Here is an 18038-nt window from a genome sequence, read left to right on the forward strand (position 1 = left end):
ACCATAGTTAATTACAGGATGTACTTTGTACAATTTTAAATGATGGAACTCTTGGTTGGAAAACAGCAAACCCACTCTTTAAAAGTAACTGTAGACACTTAGAGGCAAGAGGCAAAGATATCATACACATTTATTTTTCTTTTACACGATAAATGTGAAATATAAATATAAAATTACAGTCTTGCTGTATTACGATGTTTAATTTAAAGCATTCCAGACCTGCTGTACCTAAACAGCAGTATAACAGGCCTCTGTATTTTAGTGATTTCTACACTGAAAACAGATCCTGTGAGTTTGCGAAAACCATTTTTAAAAATGTAAGCTATTTAAAAATTTACACTATTAGCGATACTGTATACTTCGTTTGCGATTTGTTGTCATAGTCAGTGTCCCGATTAGTCCCTCCCTTTTCTGTGTTCCATGTTTTCCGTCTTGTGTACTTTAGCGCCATTCCGTAATTTCGTTTTCTCCACCTCGCGTTTGATTTTCCACACCTGTCCCTCGTTTCTAGTCTTGTTAATTCCATGTATTTAAACCCTGTTGTGGTCCCGGTCCCTCGGCTGTTTATTCTGTAACGGTGAGCGGTAGGGCGACGGACGCATGTGCGGAAAGGAGCGAGATTTATTAGAGGCAAATCCAAAGTCAGAGTCGGTATAACGGTCCATAGTCATAGAGCCAACACGGAGAGTACGAGGATACATTATACACAAAACAAGGGATAGGATAAACGAACCGAAGGCAAACTGGGGAAGCAGGCTATAATAAAGACGCTAGGAAGAACTAAGACTAACAAACAAACACGATGGCTATAAGAAACATATAGATACGGAGTACAAAACATACAAACAAGCAGATACAGGCTTTCAAGTATTAAGACATTCAAATTTTCTAACAACCGCAATGAACACAAACGCACGGATTCAAATAAACTGAACAGCCAGGACATAGGGAACGCATAAGGGTTTAAATACATGGACTTAACAAGACTAGAAACGAGAGACAGCTGTGGAAAATCAAACGAGGAGCGGAGAAAACTAAACTACGCATGCAACTAAAATACACAAGACGGAAAACATGGAACACGGAAGTTGGGAGGGACTAATCGTGCCACTCGGTCATCTGACTAAAGGAATGGGCCGGGAGCCTGCTTGCTGTTGGCGATATGCCGGACAGAATTTTTTGGTATGAAAGCTTGTTTTGTTTTTACCAGGTTACTGGTACAGTAACAAAACGTTTAATATATTTATTTCTCATTAAGAGTTCAGATGATATTGTACAAGACTGGGAACGTGCTTAGTCTGTCAGTAATTACATCACAAAATTATAAGCATTTTGTTCCAAGTATAAAAATAAAAGTTAATTGGCATTCCGGTTGCTACCAGTGCCTTTGTTTTAAATTAAGTACATAGTGCTAAAGTGCTCACCATTTTCCTTTGACATGATTACCATTTTGGACAGGAACAATTCTTCTCAAACACCTGTTTACTTGTATGTGGATTTTTTTTTTCTTTACCCGGAGGGGAAATTAAACAAAACAGTAATTTCCCAACGAATACCTCTAATATGTTACTTCACTGCAAGCTGTTGCTCTTGGTCTGAACTTTTCCATTCTGGAGAAGTTGTACAGATGATATTTAGAATTTCTGGTTGCTGTTTCCTTTAAAGAACTTGTCAATGGTGTGTCTTGGGCCAGTGGGTCTGGTTTTCTTTGAGGGAGGTGGTGGTGGTGATCCTCGCCTGCAGGTATTTAGGTACACATACAAATACACCTTGCTGCATTGTGCTGTATACATCACAAAATAAGCAAATCCAAATATCCTTCTGAATAATCAAATTATTCAGAAGCAGTGCTATTGTTCAAAGAGATGTCAACATCTGGTGTGACTGTACAAAAGGATTTAATAAAAGAACCAGACCTTTTGCTCTTTCCTCTTGCACTACATCCTCTGTCATCTGCAGGACAAATATCACATTCAATTAGGGAGGAATGACTGTTCCACATTAACCAACATAAAAGCAAATGCTAACAAGTAGTATAAGACATAGCTAGCTGGCAAGACAGATAGATAGACAGATAAATATCTCCAAAAGACTGACCTTTGATCTTCTGTGGGAATAATACAGCTGTCTGAGCCTGTGGTGACACAGTATCCCTGAAACCCTGCAACACCTCCTGGTTGAGGCACATGTCCACATGATGGTTGAAGAGAGTGAGGTCATCTGTATCTTGAGGCTGATTACACACCGGGCATGTCAAGGTGGAGGTTTTCTCCTCCAATGACATCATTAGTACCTCAGAGGTCTGGAGTAAGGCTATAGTTCCAGAATCAGGCAGAAGTAAGCACTTTTCATTCATCGTTGGCTCTCTCAAATTGGATTTTTCACCTTTTTCAAAAATAAATGCTGCTGTGATTGCATTCAAGGAACTGGGGTGTTGTTCCTCCTCAACACTTTTTAACAAGCCTTTGTTCAGAGTCTCCAGTGATTCTTTGCTTCCTGAGCTTGAATCTGTGGCTTTGGACTGATGAGACAACTGCTGATCTTCATCCTTCCTGTCCACCTGTTTTGGGTCTACATACACATTCTGATCCGAGACCATGTGACAACTCTCACTGTCCGCTGCACTGGACTTTAGACACTCATCGATGTGCTGGTTGATCGCTGCAAGGTCTTTAGACTGCATTTCACTAAAACACACAGGGCACGTGAAGCACTCCGGTGGACTTGACTGCGTTTTTCCTAATGCTGGCTTGTCAGCGCGTTGAGTTGCATGTGATACTGTGCTTGTTGTAGGCAAGGTCGTGTCTGTTTCGAGTGCGTTTTGCTCCGTTTCTGCATGCGTTATTGATGAGCTTGTTTGCGTATTTCCTATTTTGTCCGTTTTATGGCTTGTTGCGGTAAAAAAGCCAGATTTGTGGATTGAGTCTGTGGCCAAAAAATTGTCTGTGTCATTTGTGCACACAGAGCTTGGTTCTTGCCAAGCTTGATCTTGCAACCTCTTTGAATGGGCCATCTGGAAGAAGGTCTGCTGCTTAGGGCCTCTGGTGTCTCCAGATTCAGTTCGCCACTTACTAAGAGGCCTGAGTGTTTGCCCTCCAGCTGAGGCACTCCAGGACTCAGCAGGTGGTTGCCTTTGAGAACTGACCCTACATTCTGACAAACTAGCCATTTCAGGCTTGGATTGTGAACTATGAGAACGTGCTGCTATCTTCAGGAAGCCCACTATGCTCTTCTGCTGGGGCTGTTTGTCATCAGTGTTGATGAAGCTTGAAACCCGAACACCTATACCACAGAGATGAAGTCCATCATGAATTGAAATACTGGAGTTGTCAAACCAAAATATGAAGGGGAAAAAAAAAAAAAAAAAAAAAAAAGGTAGCTTTTGCAACATTGCAAATGCATGCTCACGAGAAAACATTTCTAGACTTTGATTCGTAATTGTTGGATCTTCAGTGTGGTGGTTTTAAAGAGTTTTACCATTATGATTAATAGTTATTAATATTGTCTACTAATGTAGAAAAAAATGATTCAATATTTGTGCTAATAATCATCTCACTGAAGGCAATTATTAAAGCTATTACTGAGCCTAATGACAGGTGAAAAATCTATTCTGCTAACAAATGAGTTATGCAAACTGCTGTAGTAAATTTGATGGAATTACATGAGGTGTAAAGAACATTTAATGGGCACACAAAGAACTGCACATCTCGTATAGTAATTAACAACAGCAAAACTGTGCGATGATGCCCTGAGGTAAGGGAGAAGTTTGTTTCTGCCCAAGTGGATTCAAAAACCAACATAGTAATATTAGAAGACACTACTGAAAAAATAAACGTGTACCCATAAGTCTAAGCCTCAGTAGCTGGGGGCTGACATAGTCAATCTCAGCCTTCAGAAGCTCCTTAGCAGGGATGAAAATCTCCTCCTCGGTGCAGACGGCACACTGCAGTGTAAGCGCTCTGGTCTTCACCTCAAAGCTGACATTCTTTAATTTCAAGGTAACCGTTTTGCCCTATATGTGAAACAGCACAATTAGCAAGGTGTTAAATCTATTTATTTGTAGTACAAATGCTGGCAGCTAAGCTAAATCATAACTGCACTGAAACAGAAGCCTCACTTATGTAAACAGTCCATTTAAACAGGCAAAGTTACACATTACACTAGAGGCTGGGCTAGACTTAGCTTTTTTTTAGCATGCAAGATTAAAAGCAAACATAAAGATATCTACTGTTGCAGGCAGGTCAGGACAAACTTAATGTGCATGTTAAGACTGAAGAAAAGAAGTTTATTGTTTGATAAAGATCTCCATTTCCATAACGTACCTTGAGGCCCTGCTTCTGCAGGTCCTGTGCCAAGTCACGACACAGCTCTCTGCATAGGGCATACTGCTCCTCAGAATCGCTCATCTCTCCAAATGTCCTGACACGGAAAATGATTGACACGGAATGCTGTTCTAATCACCAGGCCAGACAGCAGCTACTGCATCTCCATTTTCCCGTTAAAAACCATTAAAAACATCACTGTGGGTGACCTCTGCTCTGGGTGATCTAGTACAGAATGACTCCATGCAGGCAGTACAAGAAACAAGGGATGTGGAGAACAACAAGAAGCGCTGAGTGAGGGTGAGAAAAACAGCATTCTGAGAGCATGTGAGACTGGCTACTGGCTGTGAACTGCTTTGAGGCAGCAAATTACCTTTCTGTGCTCATGCTTTTCCTCTCAGAGTCTCTGCAGAAAAAAAATTTTTTTTTAAAAAAGATGAAAATCTATAATGCATAAATATAAAATTATGATCAGGTCTTAAGTCCCTGTGCTTATATTCTGCTTCCATCAATACTCCTTCCATTATATCCTGACTCTGGACTAAACAAGAGTTAAAGCAATGTCCCACACAACTGTAGCCCATGACCTGTTACCACAGACAAACATTTTCATACGTTCCCGCATACTTAGAAGAGAATGGAAACAATATTCAATTTTGACTATTCTAATTTTGTTCTTAGACAATCCTTTTTTCCTGTTGTTGAACTCCCAAGCAAACTTTTGCTTATTTATCCACTCAGTCTGTGGATATCACACTAACCTGCAGGGCAGCTCCTTAGATCTGTTGACAATTTTATTGCAATATTGGCCTGAAGGATGCAAATATTCAAATACTCAGACAAATGTGAATATTTTTAGCATGTGCTGTGAACATCCTGACCCATCCTCATATATTTGTGGTCATGTTTATGAATCGCAGAGGTCACATGATACAATAAACAAATAATTTTGGCCAAAGTAATGTTCAACACCCTTTAACCACAAAACATCTGAGATGTACCAATATTCCGTTTTAATTAACTGCAAGATATAATGCAATAGCAATGAAATCAATATATAATCGTATTGCTGTCTATATTGTGCAGCACTACTGACAAGCAGAACTTCACGCTGAAGTGTCACTCAAACTACATTCATGTAAACAAGCAAAACACATTACACTAGAGGCTGGACTAGACTTATTCTACATTTATTTTAGCATTCCTACAAAATTAAGGACAAAATTAAGAAAGTTAAATACTAAAAAAAAAAATCTATTTTTGCAGCAGATCAGGATTCACTGAACTTAATTAGTGAGACATGCACTAGCCTTGCCTACATGCATAAAGGCCAGTGAATAGTCACATTTCACTTAGAGGTAATGGTCTTATAGAAAGCATGCCAATGTAACAGGGTACTTCAACATCCATATAGCCCTTAATTTTCTAAATCTACTCTCATGGAGATTAATTATATCTAATCAACAGCTATTAATTATAAAACAAACAAATCGGAAAAATAAACCGATGTTTGGTATTTGGGATTTTCAATAAGAGCTATCAGGTAGTCTGTTATGGCAATAGTGTATGCTTAAGACAAAGAAATATTTGGACTCTGTAACTCGGATGGACAGGGCAGGCAAGCGTTACACACCTCTCTATGCGTGTAGAGCCAAGGCCCAGGGAGATCTGGAGGAAATGGTGCCAGGATGTTTCTGAGAAGAGCAGCGACAGCACTGTCATCTGCTGCCCAAGCTGGGCACAAGTGAAGATGTCCAGGGCTGCCAGCATCTTTTCCGTCACTTTCCCGATCCCTGAAACCTGTGATGGAAATGCAGCATTTATGCAAAGAATCGTTAAAAACGGCAGGGGCTGGGGCGCGGATGTTAAACAGCTGCTGTGTTTAGCACTTCTGTAGTTATCTCACCTCTGCCATGATTTTTGCTCGGGATGGACAGAGGGAGAAGAGGAGGTGATGTACCTTGCGAACAGGTAGGTCCCGGATGAAGTCCATCACAGCCTGTCTCTCAGGGAGGATGCTGTATTGACCATTGGGCTTGTTCTTGTCACTGCACACCTTCGCAAGCATCATGTTCGGGGCGATGCCTGCGGCAGAGACGAAACAAACAACCAAAACACATCTTTCATGGATGTCCTCCCATGCTATATGTATATTGCATACCTGTTTGCAAGGGCTATGAATAAAGAAATGAGAACAATTCTTGTCTGACTCACCGGCGCTGGCGGTCAGCGAAGTTTTCTGCTCGATACGGAAGCGCATCTCCCTCACAGCCTCTTCGGGGCTCGTCCCAAACACCTCCACCTTCCCATCAGACCCTGGGAGACTAGGGGAGGAACTTGGACTGTCCTCAAACAGGACAGGGGATAGATTATCTGTCTCCACTGGAACCTCATTCTTGGTTTTATCCATCTCTTTTTCATAGGGAAAAGGGAAGCAAAAAGCCAGGTAACATGAAGGTTTCACACTGCAAGAGTGCAGGTGTGCATGTATGGCATTTGTGAGTATGCTGTGTGTGCTCCTAATTTTTGTTTCACAGTGCAAGAGTGCAGGTGTGTATGTATGGCATTTGTGAGTATGCTGTGTGTGTAAATGTGTTTAGGGTAGAAGGTATTAACACTAAGCAGCTAGATCTGTTGTATTTTGTAATGTCATTTCTTGGGTACTTTGAACAGTACAATGCAAAAGTCAAACTTCCAACAGTGTCTTTCAGTGTACAGTGAGGTTTCTATATGAATATCAGTCAGTCACCTTCTCCACTCTGAGCATCACAGGACTTATATGATCTCATAGACTCAGGCCAGTGCTGCCTCTCGTGAAGGTGCTCAGTGATGTCCAAATAAGCTTCATCTAAACTCATGGGCAGAAAGTGAGGATCATATGCTGCAAACACCTCTCGTACCTTCGAGACAAACACACGTAAATATGTCAGACAGACAGATATGCTGGCTTGATAGACAGTTATATTAGCTCGATAAACAGTTATAATGGCTACCAGGGCCTAAAGATTTGACCATTACCTGTTCACTCACTGCTGTGTATTTATCAAAGTTGAGTGGCACGATGACCAAATTTGGACAAAGCTTCTTGGCGATGAAGCCTGGCATGGCTGCACGAACACCATATCTCCTGGCATGGTAGTTAGAAGTGGACTGCCGATGTCAAACATACAATGACAAATTCAATAACACATTTATAGATAGACAGCAAACACTGATTTCTATGAGGCCAAAATCAAAACTGTTCGTGAAAATGAGAAACCCAGAATAAACCTTCGATTAGACTAAATTGCAGATGGGCATTCTTTATTTCATGAATAGTGTTTATTTCAGTGACCAAACTGTGTGCCAAATAGCAGCAGTTTGTCGCATCACAGTAAAACAGTAAAGTTCCAGGTTTTTAATAAACAGCTAGTTAGAGAACAAGGCAACCAGAGTGATCTATACCATAGATTGTGAGATCTTTTTAGTTTTTGGTTCTTAAGCCCATTTCCCCCCTCAAAAATTAGATACAACCTTGTTAAGACTAAACATGCATGCATTCTGAATAGGACTGTGTAAACCACAATGCATGAGGAATCCAATTATTGCTGCAACGTCGACCCCAAGCAAAGAACGTGATCTTAGGCTGAAGGGGCAGAGTCAGGCTCCTGCCAGGGTCCTTACCAGCATGCTCATGGATCCCACAGCCATGGGTTTGTCCTTCAGCTCCGGGCAGTCTCTCATCTCCACGGCAGCATAGAACGCGTCCATGTCCACGTGCACGATCACCCGGCCCAGCTCACGACCCATCTCCAGCTCTGCGGACAGCTTCTCCACCTACATGGCAGGAACAGTCAGCAGCATGAGCACATCCTCACTGAGCAACACAGGAGTAATGTGAAAAGTGCAAATAACTGACAAGCTAGCCAAAGGATAGCTGAAGTAAACAAAGCATTTTCGAGTGCAGAAAGAACCTCCATACAGACCAACCCCACCCACCCCACCCCAAAAAACCCCAAACTTGAAATACCTCAGCTTGCGCTTTTTGTATCTGCTGTTCAGTGAGTTTAGCTTTATGTCTCATCATCTTCCCGATGCGCTCATTTACCTGCTGCTCCTTTTTTACCTCATTGACATAGAACCTGGAGCCCTACAACGAAGATGCAGAATCAGTCATTACACCTTTTTTGATGCTTTTTAGCCAAATGCAATGCAACTAGTAAGAATTAGCAGTAGAATAAGTGTAAGGATGTGCAAGTATATGTAATGATTAGAGTTTACAAACAGCTTTGTTTGTTTTCATTCAGAAAACTCACTTAATGGAGTACAACTCAAGACTCAACTATAATCCTCTTAATTTTCAGTGGGATTAGGCATGAGTTTCACATATCAAACATCCCCAAAAATATCTCTGCCAAAGAAAGTAGTGAAGGTGCTCCTCTGGGTGTGGCCAAGTTCAACACCCGAGCCCCGGGAAATATAAACAAAGAACAAGTGCAGTTGGACAATTTTCTTTGTCTTTTGCTACATGGTTTCAACATGTAAAAACAACTGTCTGGTGTAGATTACGGAGATTACATGACCTTAATTGTGGATTCACTGCCAGCACCAAGAAGCTAGACACCATCAGGTAGAATGAATCTTGATATGGAAATATATAAATTACCTAGAGATAACGTTACTTACGACGCATTACCGAGTCAACCTTGCACACCCGCGCTAATAACGAAAACGTTTGGCAAACCTTGGACGCCTCGAGGATAATGTTGTTGATTTTGTCGCGGTCGAGGCCCTCCATGCCAGCCTTGTTGTCATTGAGCGCCATTCTAGAGAGCATGCCCTCTCTACTGTCCGCCGTCCCGTCCATCTTTTGGTAAACAGCAACTGTAATTCCATTCACCTGTTTTGAAGGTTAGGTAAATACAACTACCGTAAAAAAACAACTAATATGGAACAGTTTAATTCTTGTTTTTTGTTGTGTCAGTTACGTTATCTTTGTTAGGTAGCTAGATCGGTAGGTTAGCTAAGTAACATTAGCTACATCACAAGGCTGGTTAGGAAATTATCTAAATGACCACAGTTACATCGCACAGTAAATGACTTAATTATTGTTGCTGTCATCATCTGTCTAACTATATATAACTAGTTATATAACGATAACACAAAATAGTTGATAAGTAATAATTGCGTTTACCTCGGACCTAACGTCAGAAAAACTTTGACAGCTCCATTCTCTTCGCTGCCATTTTCAAACTTCTTCGCAATGATGGTGACTCGTAAACTAAGAAAAAGCTATATGTTGCCCTCTGCTGTATTGGAGTCCATATTTCCTCCCTGTAAACTAGCGTGTATCATGTTATCCTCATAAAATGTTATAACTCTATTCATATATTGTGAGTGCAACGTTCTTTCAGAAAGATATCTTTCAAATCCTACAGATTTTATCTTAGTGATAATTTCAGACTTCACAAACTGAGTTCTTTTATTTTAATATTGTAATTCCGCATTTCCCTTTTCTTTTTGTTTTCCTGAAAAAAAAAACGAAAAAAAAAACTGAAACATATACCGTTAGGTGGAGCCATTAATATGGGAAGCCAAGATCTCATCTCTATTTCTTTCTTTATTTTTCTTTCATAAAGCAAGTCTATGAAGGAAGCTGTTTTGTTACACTGGCACTTTTATGGTCTGACTTCTCCACCTTTTAAATTGCTTTGATACACAATGCCCACGTTTTTCCCCCTTTGTCTTTGATACCTTACCCACAGATCAGTTCTGTGGGTATCCTGATAAACAAAACTCTAATACCACACAATTTTATGACCTTGGGCAAGAGGTCAAACGGCATACTGTTAAAACTAAAGTGTATAAAGCACACACATTGTATTATTTTTTCCTTTCCCCTGACTACTTTATAATTGGGTTTTTTGAATTTCATATATTCACAATTAACTGTCAAATGGTGACTCAGCTAGCAATTTTGTCTCAAACAAAAGGGAGAGAAATGACTTTGTGTGAACCTGCTCCCCGCCCATAGCACTGTGCGTGCATGCACATTCTACACTGGTGCGTTTACTGTGTGGGGTTACTCATTTTCGCCAGGATGTCCTCCTTTAATCTCCCCAACAAGAGAGCAACAAGAACAATGTAATCTAAGTGCAAGTGTGAATCTAAATGTAACACAGTTAGATTCAAGATCAAGGCTTTGGGACTTATGAAATCTTAAACTCTGGTCTTTTCCATTTGGTTTTGTTTGTAGTGATTTAGAAGCCACCTTCTAAACAAATTGCACATTTTAATGCACATGATATGGATAAATGCTTAAACTGCAGTCCAAATTGTGTACATTAAGAGGTGATAAACAGCCTGGCAGAATGTCCCCACCCTCAGTTCTCCAGTCAACCTCCTTTATTCTTATACTGTATCTGCCTGCAGTCAAATCAATTCACAATCAGCAAACAACTGAACTGGGTTTGGAATACCTTATGCTTGGGTCCCAAAGGAGGTTACTTTATTTCCACTGTTCCTTCATTATGGTGTTTGTTTGTTTGTTTTTGTTTTTATTACTGACCTTTATCCTATTTCTCCTACATTTTGACAGCAGTCATTTCCTTATAATTGGTTTTTATAACTGCTGTGGGATAGTTTTTGGTCACCTCCTCAGTGAGTGCTTTGCTTTTGGCATTTTGTCTTATTTACTGCCTGCAAGTATATAAGAAGTACTCTTTGACTTCTACAAAAACACTTTAAATATTGCCAGGTGAATATTGCAAGGTTTAAAAAAATTGATGGTATAGCAGCTATATACCATAAGTGATTGGTTATCCTCTACTACAAACATGTGGCTTCCTTCATTGGAAGGCCTCTTGTTTTTCACTTCAGAATTTTTGCACAATAATTCAGTGACGTAATGAACTCTTTCACACATATAATCCACCCAATTCCTGATTTCATTCCTGTTCTGTGTGGCATGGAAAATGTGACATCTGTCTCTCTCCATGCTGTTAACATGGCTTATTAAAAAAAAAAACCCGCTGCCTTTGTTAAATTCTTTAGTCTCAGATGTTAGGCAAATCAACTTCATGCACAAGAAATCAATCTATTTAAAATGGCACAGTTGATTGCCTACTGCAGTGTGTCCCAGTCCTTGTCCTGCTCTGTCCCTAATTTCAAACTCACAATGATCTTGCTAATAAGATTATGAGTTGAGTCAGATCTGCTGGGAGGGGAAAACACTGGACTAATGTTAGCATGAGGTGCCTGCCTTATTTACAGCCAACCTGTTATGCATTTATAAAGAGCAGTCTAAAGCACAGTGACAGTAACCATTTGGGCTGTGGTAGAGCAGCACACATTATAACAGTGTTCACTTATCCATTTTCTTTCTTTTTATTATTTACATAGCACCTTTATCTTACTCAAGGATGCTTTACAGACAGATATAGCTTTTACAGTATCTCACACACCAATGAGAAGCAGCAGCCAATTTGCGCACAGCAAACTCTCTGTCGGAAACCACAGCCCCCTGGGGGACACCAAGTGCAGGAGAAAGGGAGGAAGTTAAGACCAGGACAGAGCACCAACCATCACTGGGCATACATTCCCACACACACAACAATTTGGAGTATCCAATCAACCTATCCTCCATGTTTCTGGACTGTGGGAGGAAACCAGACAGAGACCCCAGAGGAAACCCACACAGACACAGGGAGAACATGGAAACTCCACCCAGATAGGGACTCAAACCCAAGACCCTAGTGCAGGGAGGCAAATGTGCTAATCACCAAGTCACTGTGCTGCTTTCTTTGCATAGCTCATTGGTCAAATGATCTATTAGCATGCACCACCTGTATGGTTTGGCACCATCAAGCTCCTTTTAAAGAAGGAAAGTATCCACCTTGTCCACTTGACTGTTATAAGCTCCATGACTCTAAATGTGCTTCTGTATTTAATGGATTAGAAAGTTGCTTATTTAGTTAGCACCGCATGTTAAAACTTGTGTTTTTAAGTAGTGGAATAGGTAGAGAAAGTTATTACCTTGACCACTGTTAAGGAGAGAAAAATCCTTATCTCTTTTGTACATATTGCAACCTTTGCATCTTGTAACAATTCATGACTCCTATCACTCAGAGAACAGGGCTTAGCATAATTACTCTTTTACACGAGCTGGCAAGAACTGTCCTGTTGAATTGCAATCAACAGTCAAATTATAATGTAAAGCTCTCTGGCAGTGATAAATTCTTTAGAGATCATAAAGCAGTGTGAAAGGGAGCAAACTAATAGAAATATTTTTGATGAGATTTTGGTCTCATTGTCTGTTTTTCTACTTTCCTTTATCTTTTTAAAATTTTTCAGTGATTTTGCACCAAAAAATAATTTTTGTTTTGTTGACTTTGTTTTATTCTTTGTGTCGTTCGCCTTGTAACTTATTTGGCGGTTTGTGTCTGATGTGTCATGTGCTTATTGCAAAGGTATAGTAGAGCTAGTTAATCCAGTTTTCCATAGTGTTTTGTAGATTCTCACTGCTGTACATTGACAAAGGGAATTATTTAATAAAAATTCTTTAATAATCCATTCCATGAAAACCAGACTAAAAGGCTTCGTACCATAGTCACACCTTTGCACTACCTGCTGATATTAACACAGACTCAATGTGCATGTCGGCAACACACTGACACAATCACAGTGTTCTCTCTTAAATGTTAGGTGGTGATAACCTCCACTGACTGGCATGTAAACAGCCTTGTATGTGGTAGGGAATTGAGCCAGTTCACCTTAGCTGGCTTTGTCCTGCCACCCATTTGTTTTTCAGAGCATGCATGGACCTGTCTCCCTGTCAAAGGCTATGACAATTCTGTGGTTTTGTCTATGACAGACTGGTTTGACCACACGGAGACTCCCTGACACCTTCACTTGCTAGCTGGCACACTATGCTACATGGGACGACCAATTAGAAAACAGGGAGAAAACTACCTAAGTGCAAATTTATGGAAAATATTGTCTAACACATATATATCCTGAAACTATGACTTTCTTCAGAGCTGATTCAGTGATACTACTGGCAGGGGTGGAGGCCTGGAGATCTCAGAAATGATCAGGCCCTAAAGAACAATTTTGTCAGTGGACTGTGGCCAATGTGAGCCCATAACCTAATGTGCTACTGTAGTGGTAGGTGGTTGCTACTCGTATAAATCAGCTGCCCCAGGACATGCCATATATTCCCTTTTTGATAGACTTTTTTATAGTATCACATTGTCCAAATAATAGAACAAATATAAACATATATAAAATATAAACATATATAAAAGTTCCTTTTCTGTCTCTCAGTTTTACATTTATGGAATTTAGCTGACACTTTTATCCAAAGCGACTGACAGTTATGACTGAGTACAACTTGAGCAATTGAAGGTTAAGGGCCTTGCTCAGGGGCCCAACAGTGGCAACTTGGCAGCAGTGGGTCTTGAACCAGCAAGCTTTTGATTACAAGTCAATTATCTTAACCTTGATGAAGAGCCTAATTATCGACTGATAGCTAAGTTGATAACCTAATTACTGCTAATTACATTGATGCAAACTTATTTATATTAAGTTGGCAAAACCTAATTCTGAATTGATTGTTAACCTAGGAACCTTGATATACTGAACAGTCTTAAGGCTAGTACCCAGTTAATGTCAACCTGGAAGTCAAACTGCAGCTAGGTCCTCCAGCACTGTTTGGATTCATTTTCATTCAGGGCAAAGCTTGGATTTTATCAGCTAGGCTACAGTGTAGTAGAGCAGGTTATATAAGCCCACACTGTATACATAGTTTGGTTAATATAACATTACTTAAATTCAAGTTGATCACTACAGGGAGGGATATCAAAGATAAAAAATGTCTGTAATGCAGGTCCTCCTGCACATGTTCTACATGGTACAATACATCCCTAGTCTGATTTTCTTTTGCCAATGCTATCTACCAGTGTACTCTCAATACGTTTCAGTAAAATAGTCCTTAGTATTTAATCGATCAAATCATTTTAGCTTTGCAAGTTTTCAGATCCCACTTGAGCAGCTATGTGCCCCCCCCCCCCCACCCAGATTTTGTCCCCAGGTGAATCATCAGCAAACTACTCCTTTTCTAACAATTGTTTTTGGATGAAACATCTTTCTTATCTCCTACCTTAAAACTTACTTGTCCCACTAATTGCTCACCCAAAAGAAAAGGGAGAGAGCTGCTCTTTGATTCTGATCACTCCCAGGTGGTCTGACCTACTGCGTCTAACGAATGTAGGGATAATCCATCCCAGACCTGGCCTTATTTCACCCTGAGGCCTCTTCTTCATGGTGACTGCCCCATCTATGCTTATCATACATATTATATGGATTATCATATTTATCATATCTTTATCATGTATTCCACCTCAGGCTTCATCGCATAGATTTTGCCTATGAGTCTAAAGTTATTCCTAGATCCACTTCAAGTTTTCATATTCCATTTGATCATATTCCCTTTAGCAGGGACAGAGACTCCTTAATTTCTGCTAACTGTGCAGTTGTAAACATCTCAGTTTAGTGACAGGATTATGATGCCAATGTTTATGTTTACTGACAGAGTTACAACTTGAGCAGCAGTACAAACAACTCATTTTGTTTTGACAAGCGAGTACTAGGCTAAGCAACTCACTGGTTTATAACACTGGATTCTAACATATTGGTATAGTGTGTTATGGTTTAGTAAGTGAGCACTGCTAGCATTGTGGCAGTCTTGCCAGCTGTATTTCAGAGCATACCCCTGGGATACTCCTTCACTGCTACCGGTTGACCTTTTCCCCACTTACTGGTGTGGCCCCACCATCCGGATGTCACTGTCCTTGATGTGGGTACACACAAGTTCCATACACAGTCTTTGAGAATTTATTGCCCATTTCCACAATTTCTGTTAACCACTGGTTAAGTACGGGGGACTAGTGCTTGCCCACATACAGGTCAGGAAAACTGGGTTTGACTGAGTACTTGAACAATGGATAAAGTTAGGCCTGATGTAGTTTCCGTTGCATTGTCCCACAGGATACTGCATGAGAAATTACAAGTGACATTATACCACTAATTGAGTATCATAACCTTGATAACTTGATAACACAAAAAAGGGCAATTTCCCCATTCTTTTGACAACAAAGCAGTCACTGAAAGTGAAAACACTTATGATGGGTGGTTTCTGAAGAACGCTGAATCAAAGAGATGATTAAGAGACCAGCACTTATGAATGCCTGGTGATGTATCCTAGGAGTGTAACATAAACACAGTGCTGTGTACATACATGGAAAACACAGTCATAACAGCCTCACACAACCTCTTCCGCTCCTCTTTATCAAGAAATATAAGGGATTTCATGTTGCGAAAAATCTGTGTCACAGTGTCACGTGGCGGTCCTCAGGGAGAATTAGGGCTAACGGACAGAGGAAAGAAATAAACAGCCATGCATTGATATTTGCCCCAAGTGTTTGCTAAGGTTCAGTGATTCTGCCCATCTTTACCTTGCGCCACCCATTTCCTCTTTTACCCGAGGGATCTGCTGCAACCTTTTCAGCCACACCTGTCCTGTTTGGACAAAACAACCCATGCATCATGTGGCAGCTACTGTGTGGCCCATGTTTACTTGCATCTAATGGCCCCTCCCAGCAGGTTTGTTATTCTCATATTTGCTAGTCAACAGCCGGTTTATACTAGTCAACAGCCGGTTCATGCAGGTTATGGGAACATTGTTTTATTGATGATGTCCTTTAGGCAAATATATATGTCATCTTTGAAAGATTCAAGAATGCCTGCAGTCATGAGTTATACAGTGTTCTGTTTGGTTTTAATATTTGCTGAAGATTTGATAGTTGCTTTGCCAGATAGCGTCAAACTCATCACTGATAAGTAACATTTCCTTCTCATCATTCTGGCAAGGAAGTTTTATATCTAATATGTAAGCTTTTCTTCCATCAGTTTTCTTTCTTTACCAGTCAAGTTAGTGTATGCCAGCATGGAATTATTATCTTATCTGAAACTGACATCCTGCGTTAATCTGAGGTCAGGCTCAATGTTTTCTTTCTTTCTTTCTTTGCATTTTTTCCAAACAATTCTCACTGCTTTACTGTTTCCAAATAGTGTAGGTGGTTTTTTTTGTTAAAAGTAAATATGTATTATGTTTTATATGTTTAAGCAACAACATTCAATAACTAAAATACCAGTGTTTTGTTTTTAACCAGTTCTTATCATAAGATGAAGATAATGTTATATGTGTGTAAGAAAATTGTATTGCTGTACCCTAACCCTAGTTTTGGGAGGTTATTTCAAAAGCAGATGTAATGTTAAATAAATAAATCAATCAATCAGAAGAAATTTTTCTTTAAAGCCAAGTTTCCACACAGGGAGATCTCAAATCTAAACGAGTGTGTGTTTAGTGTCTCTTGGTCTAATGTAGAGCCACAGTTCTAGTTCTACAACTTCTTGTTTATTAACAGTGTTTTTTTCTCCACTGACTAATTTCATGTTTAGTAACACTTTCTTGCAAAATCTCTGCAGTGACATTGTATTTGTGACTCTTTATGATCAGAAAAAAAAGTTTTAATTTAAAAAAAAAAAAGGAAATTTGTATGGATTAGTTTTCATCAAGCTATCATTAAAGAAACAGGTGATGTAGGATGGAACACAGCAAGCATTAAAAAAAAAAATACAAGGAGAAACAGATAACCCATCCCAGCCCCAAGAACTCATGCGCATTCTATGAGGAGCTAAACCATCTCAGAAAAGAAACACGCTTCCATGTGAAGTCAGCCTGAACAGCCTGGAATCACTCAAAATAATACAAATGCATTGCACAAAGGACAAGGCCTACTACTGGCAGGCGTAAAATAAATGAGTAAAAGTTGCAGTGTTAGTAAAGAAGTAAAGATACAAGGGGTGTATGATAGAATGAAGGGAAGATGTAAATGTAAGATCACAACGTCTAAAGAGTGTTTATTCAATGGTTCTGGGAAGGCATTAAAAATAGCAATCCCTTTTAAAATTCATTATGTGATAGAGTTATTGCTGGCATGTTTCCACCAGTAAACGGAAGCCATCACTGGGGTAATATGATTCCTACGCTAGGTCCTAGTGAGGCGAGCTGCAAGCTGCTGCACTTTGTACAGTTCAAACAGGTAAACAGCATATCCAACTTCAGTCAGGGAGTCAAAGCACAACCTTTTAACTTACTTGTATGGCCTCTTGATTTATACAAGAAGTCACAGTGTGCTTCTTATTATAAGTGCTTTAAGCATTTTCATAATACACATTTTTCTACAGTTTATAGTAGTTCACAAGCCCATAGTTCACCAACCAATCAACCACCAACCAATCATCTCAGTGAAGACTCAGCCAGAAGCAGTGCAGACTCATTTTCTAGATGCATATCTGGAAGTTTTGCCATTGCCTCTGCATTTCAGCATTGGAATTGTTTGATTTTACCCTCTTGGAGCAAAGATTTTAGGGACGACATGCTGAAAGTGAGTCTGTATTTTGCAACAGTCAAATGTCAGTCAGTGGCTGGATAAAATGTAAGTAAGTAAAACTATTTGTAGAACAGTCACAGACTGCTAAAATTCTGAAATCAACAGTTAACCAGTAAACCAGGAAACCCACTGGTAACCAGTAAAGAGAATACAAAGAAAGCATTGAGGCCCATGCTCAACAAACATATAAGCAAGAGGCTATTGCTTCTTAAACTATTTCTTA

General features: G+C 39.9%; 1 protein-coding gene across 3 annotated transcripts; it reads right to left on the reverse strand.

Annotated features, from left to right (window-relative positions):
• Positions 1 to 111: 111 nt before the first annotated feature.
• Positions 112 to 9574, reverse strand: polk (polymerase (DNA directed) kappa). 3 transcript variants are annotated; one of them, XM_027015059.3, is made up of 15 exons: positions 9496 to 9574; positions 9046 to 9201; positions 8332 to 8451; positions 7986 to 8138; positions 7341 to 7472; positions 7072 to 7222; positions 6537 to 6734; positions 6283 to 6407; positions 5956 to 6122; positions 4696 to 4728; positions 4323 to 4419; positions 3841 to 4012; positions 2098 to 3282; positions 1917 to 1953; positions 112 to 1737 (listed from the first exon to the last, which is right to left on the reverse strand). In XM_027015059.3, exons 2-15 carry the CDS (start codon positions 9166 to 9168, stop codon positions 1635 to 1637), a joined length of 2796 nt encoding a protein of 931 aa, XP_026870860.3. In that variant the 5' UTR covers positions 9169 to 9201; positions 9496 to 9574; the 3' UTR covers positions 112 to 1634. The 3 variants fall into 3 exon arrangements, with proteins under 3 accessions (XP_026870860.3, XP_081570212.1, XP_081570213.1); XM_081714086.1 differs by having other exon boundaries at positions 6229 to 6407; XM_081714087.1 differs by lacking the exon at positions 9496 to 9574 and adding an exon at positions 8618 to 8942 and having other exon boundaries at positions 6229 to 6407; positions 9046 to 9162.
• Between the last annotated feature and the right edge of the window lie 8464 nt (positions 9575 to 18038).

This window comes from Electrophorus electricus, chromosome 5 (assembly GCF_041902795.1).
Source record: "Electrophorus electricus isolate QZ-2024a chromosome 5, ASM4190279v1, whole genome shotgun sequence".
Taxonomy (NCBI): Eukaryota; Metazoa; Chordata; class Actinopteri; order Gymnotiformes; family Gymnotidae; genus Electrophorus; species Electrophorus electricus.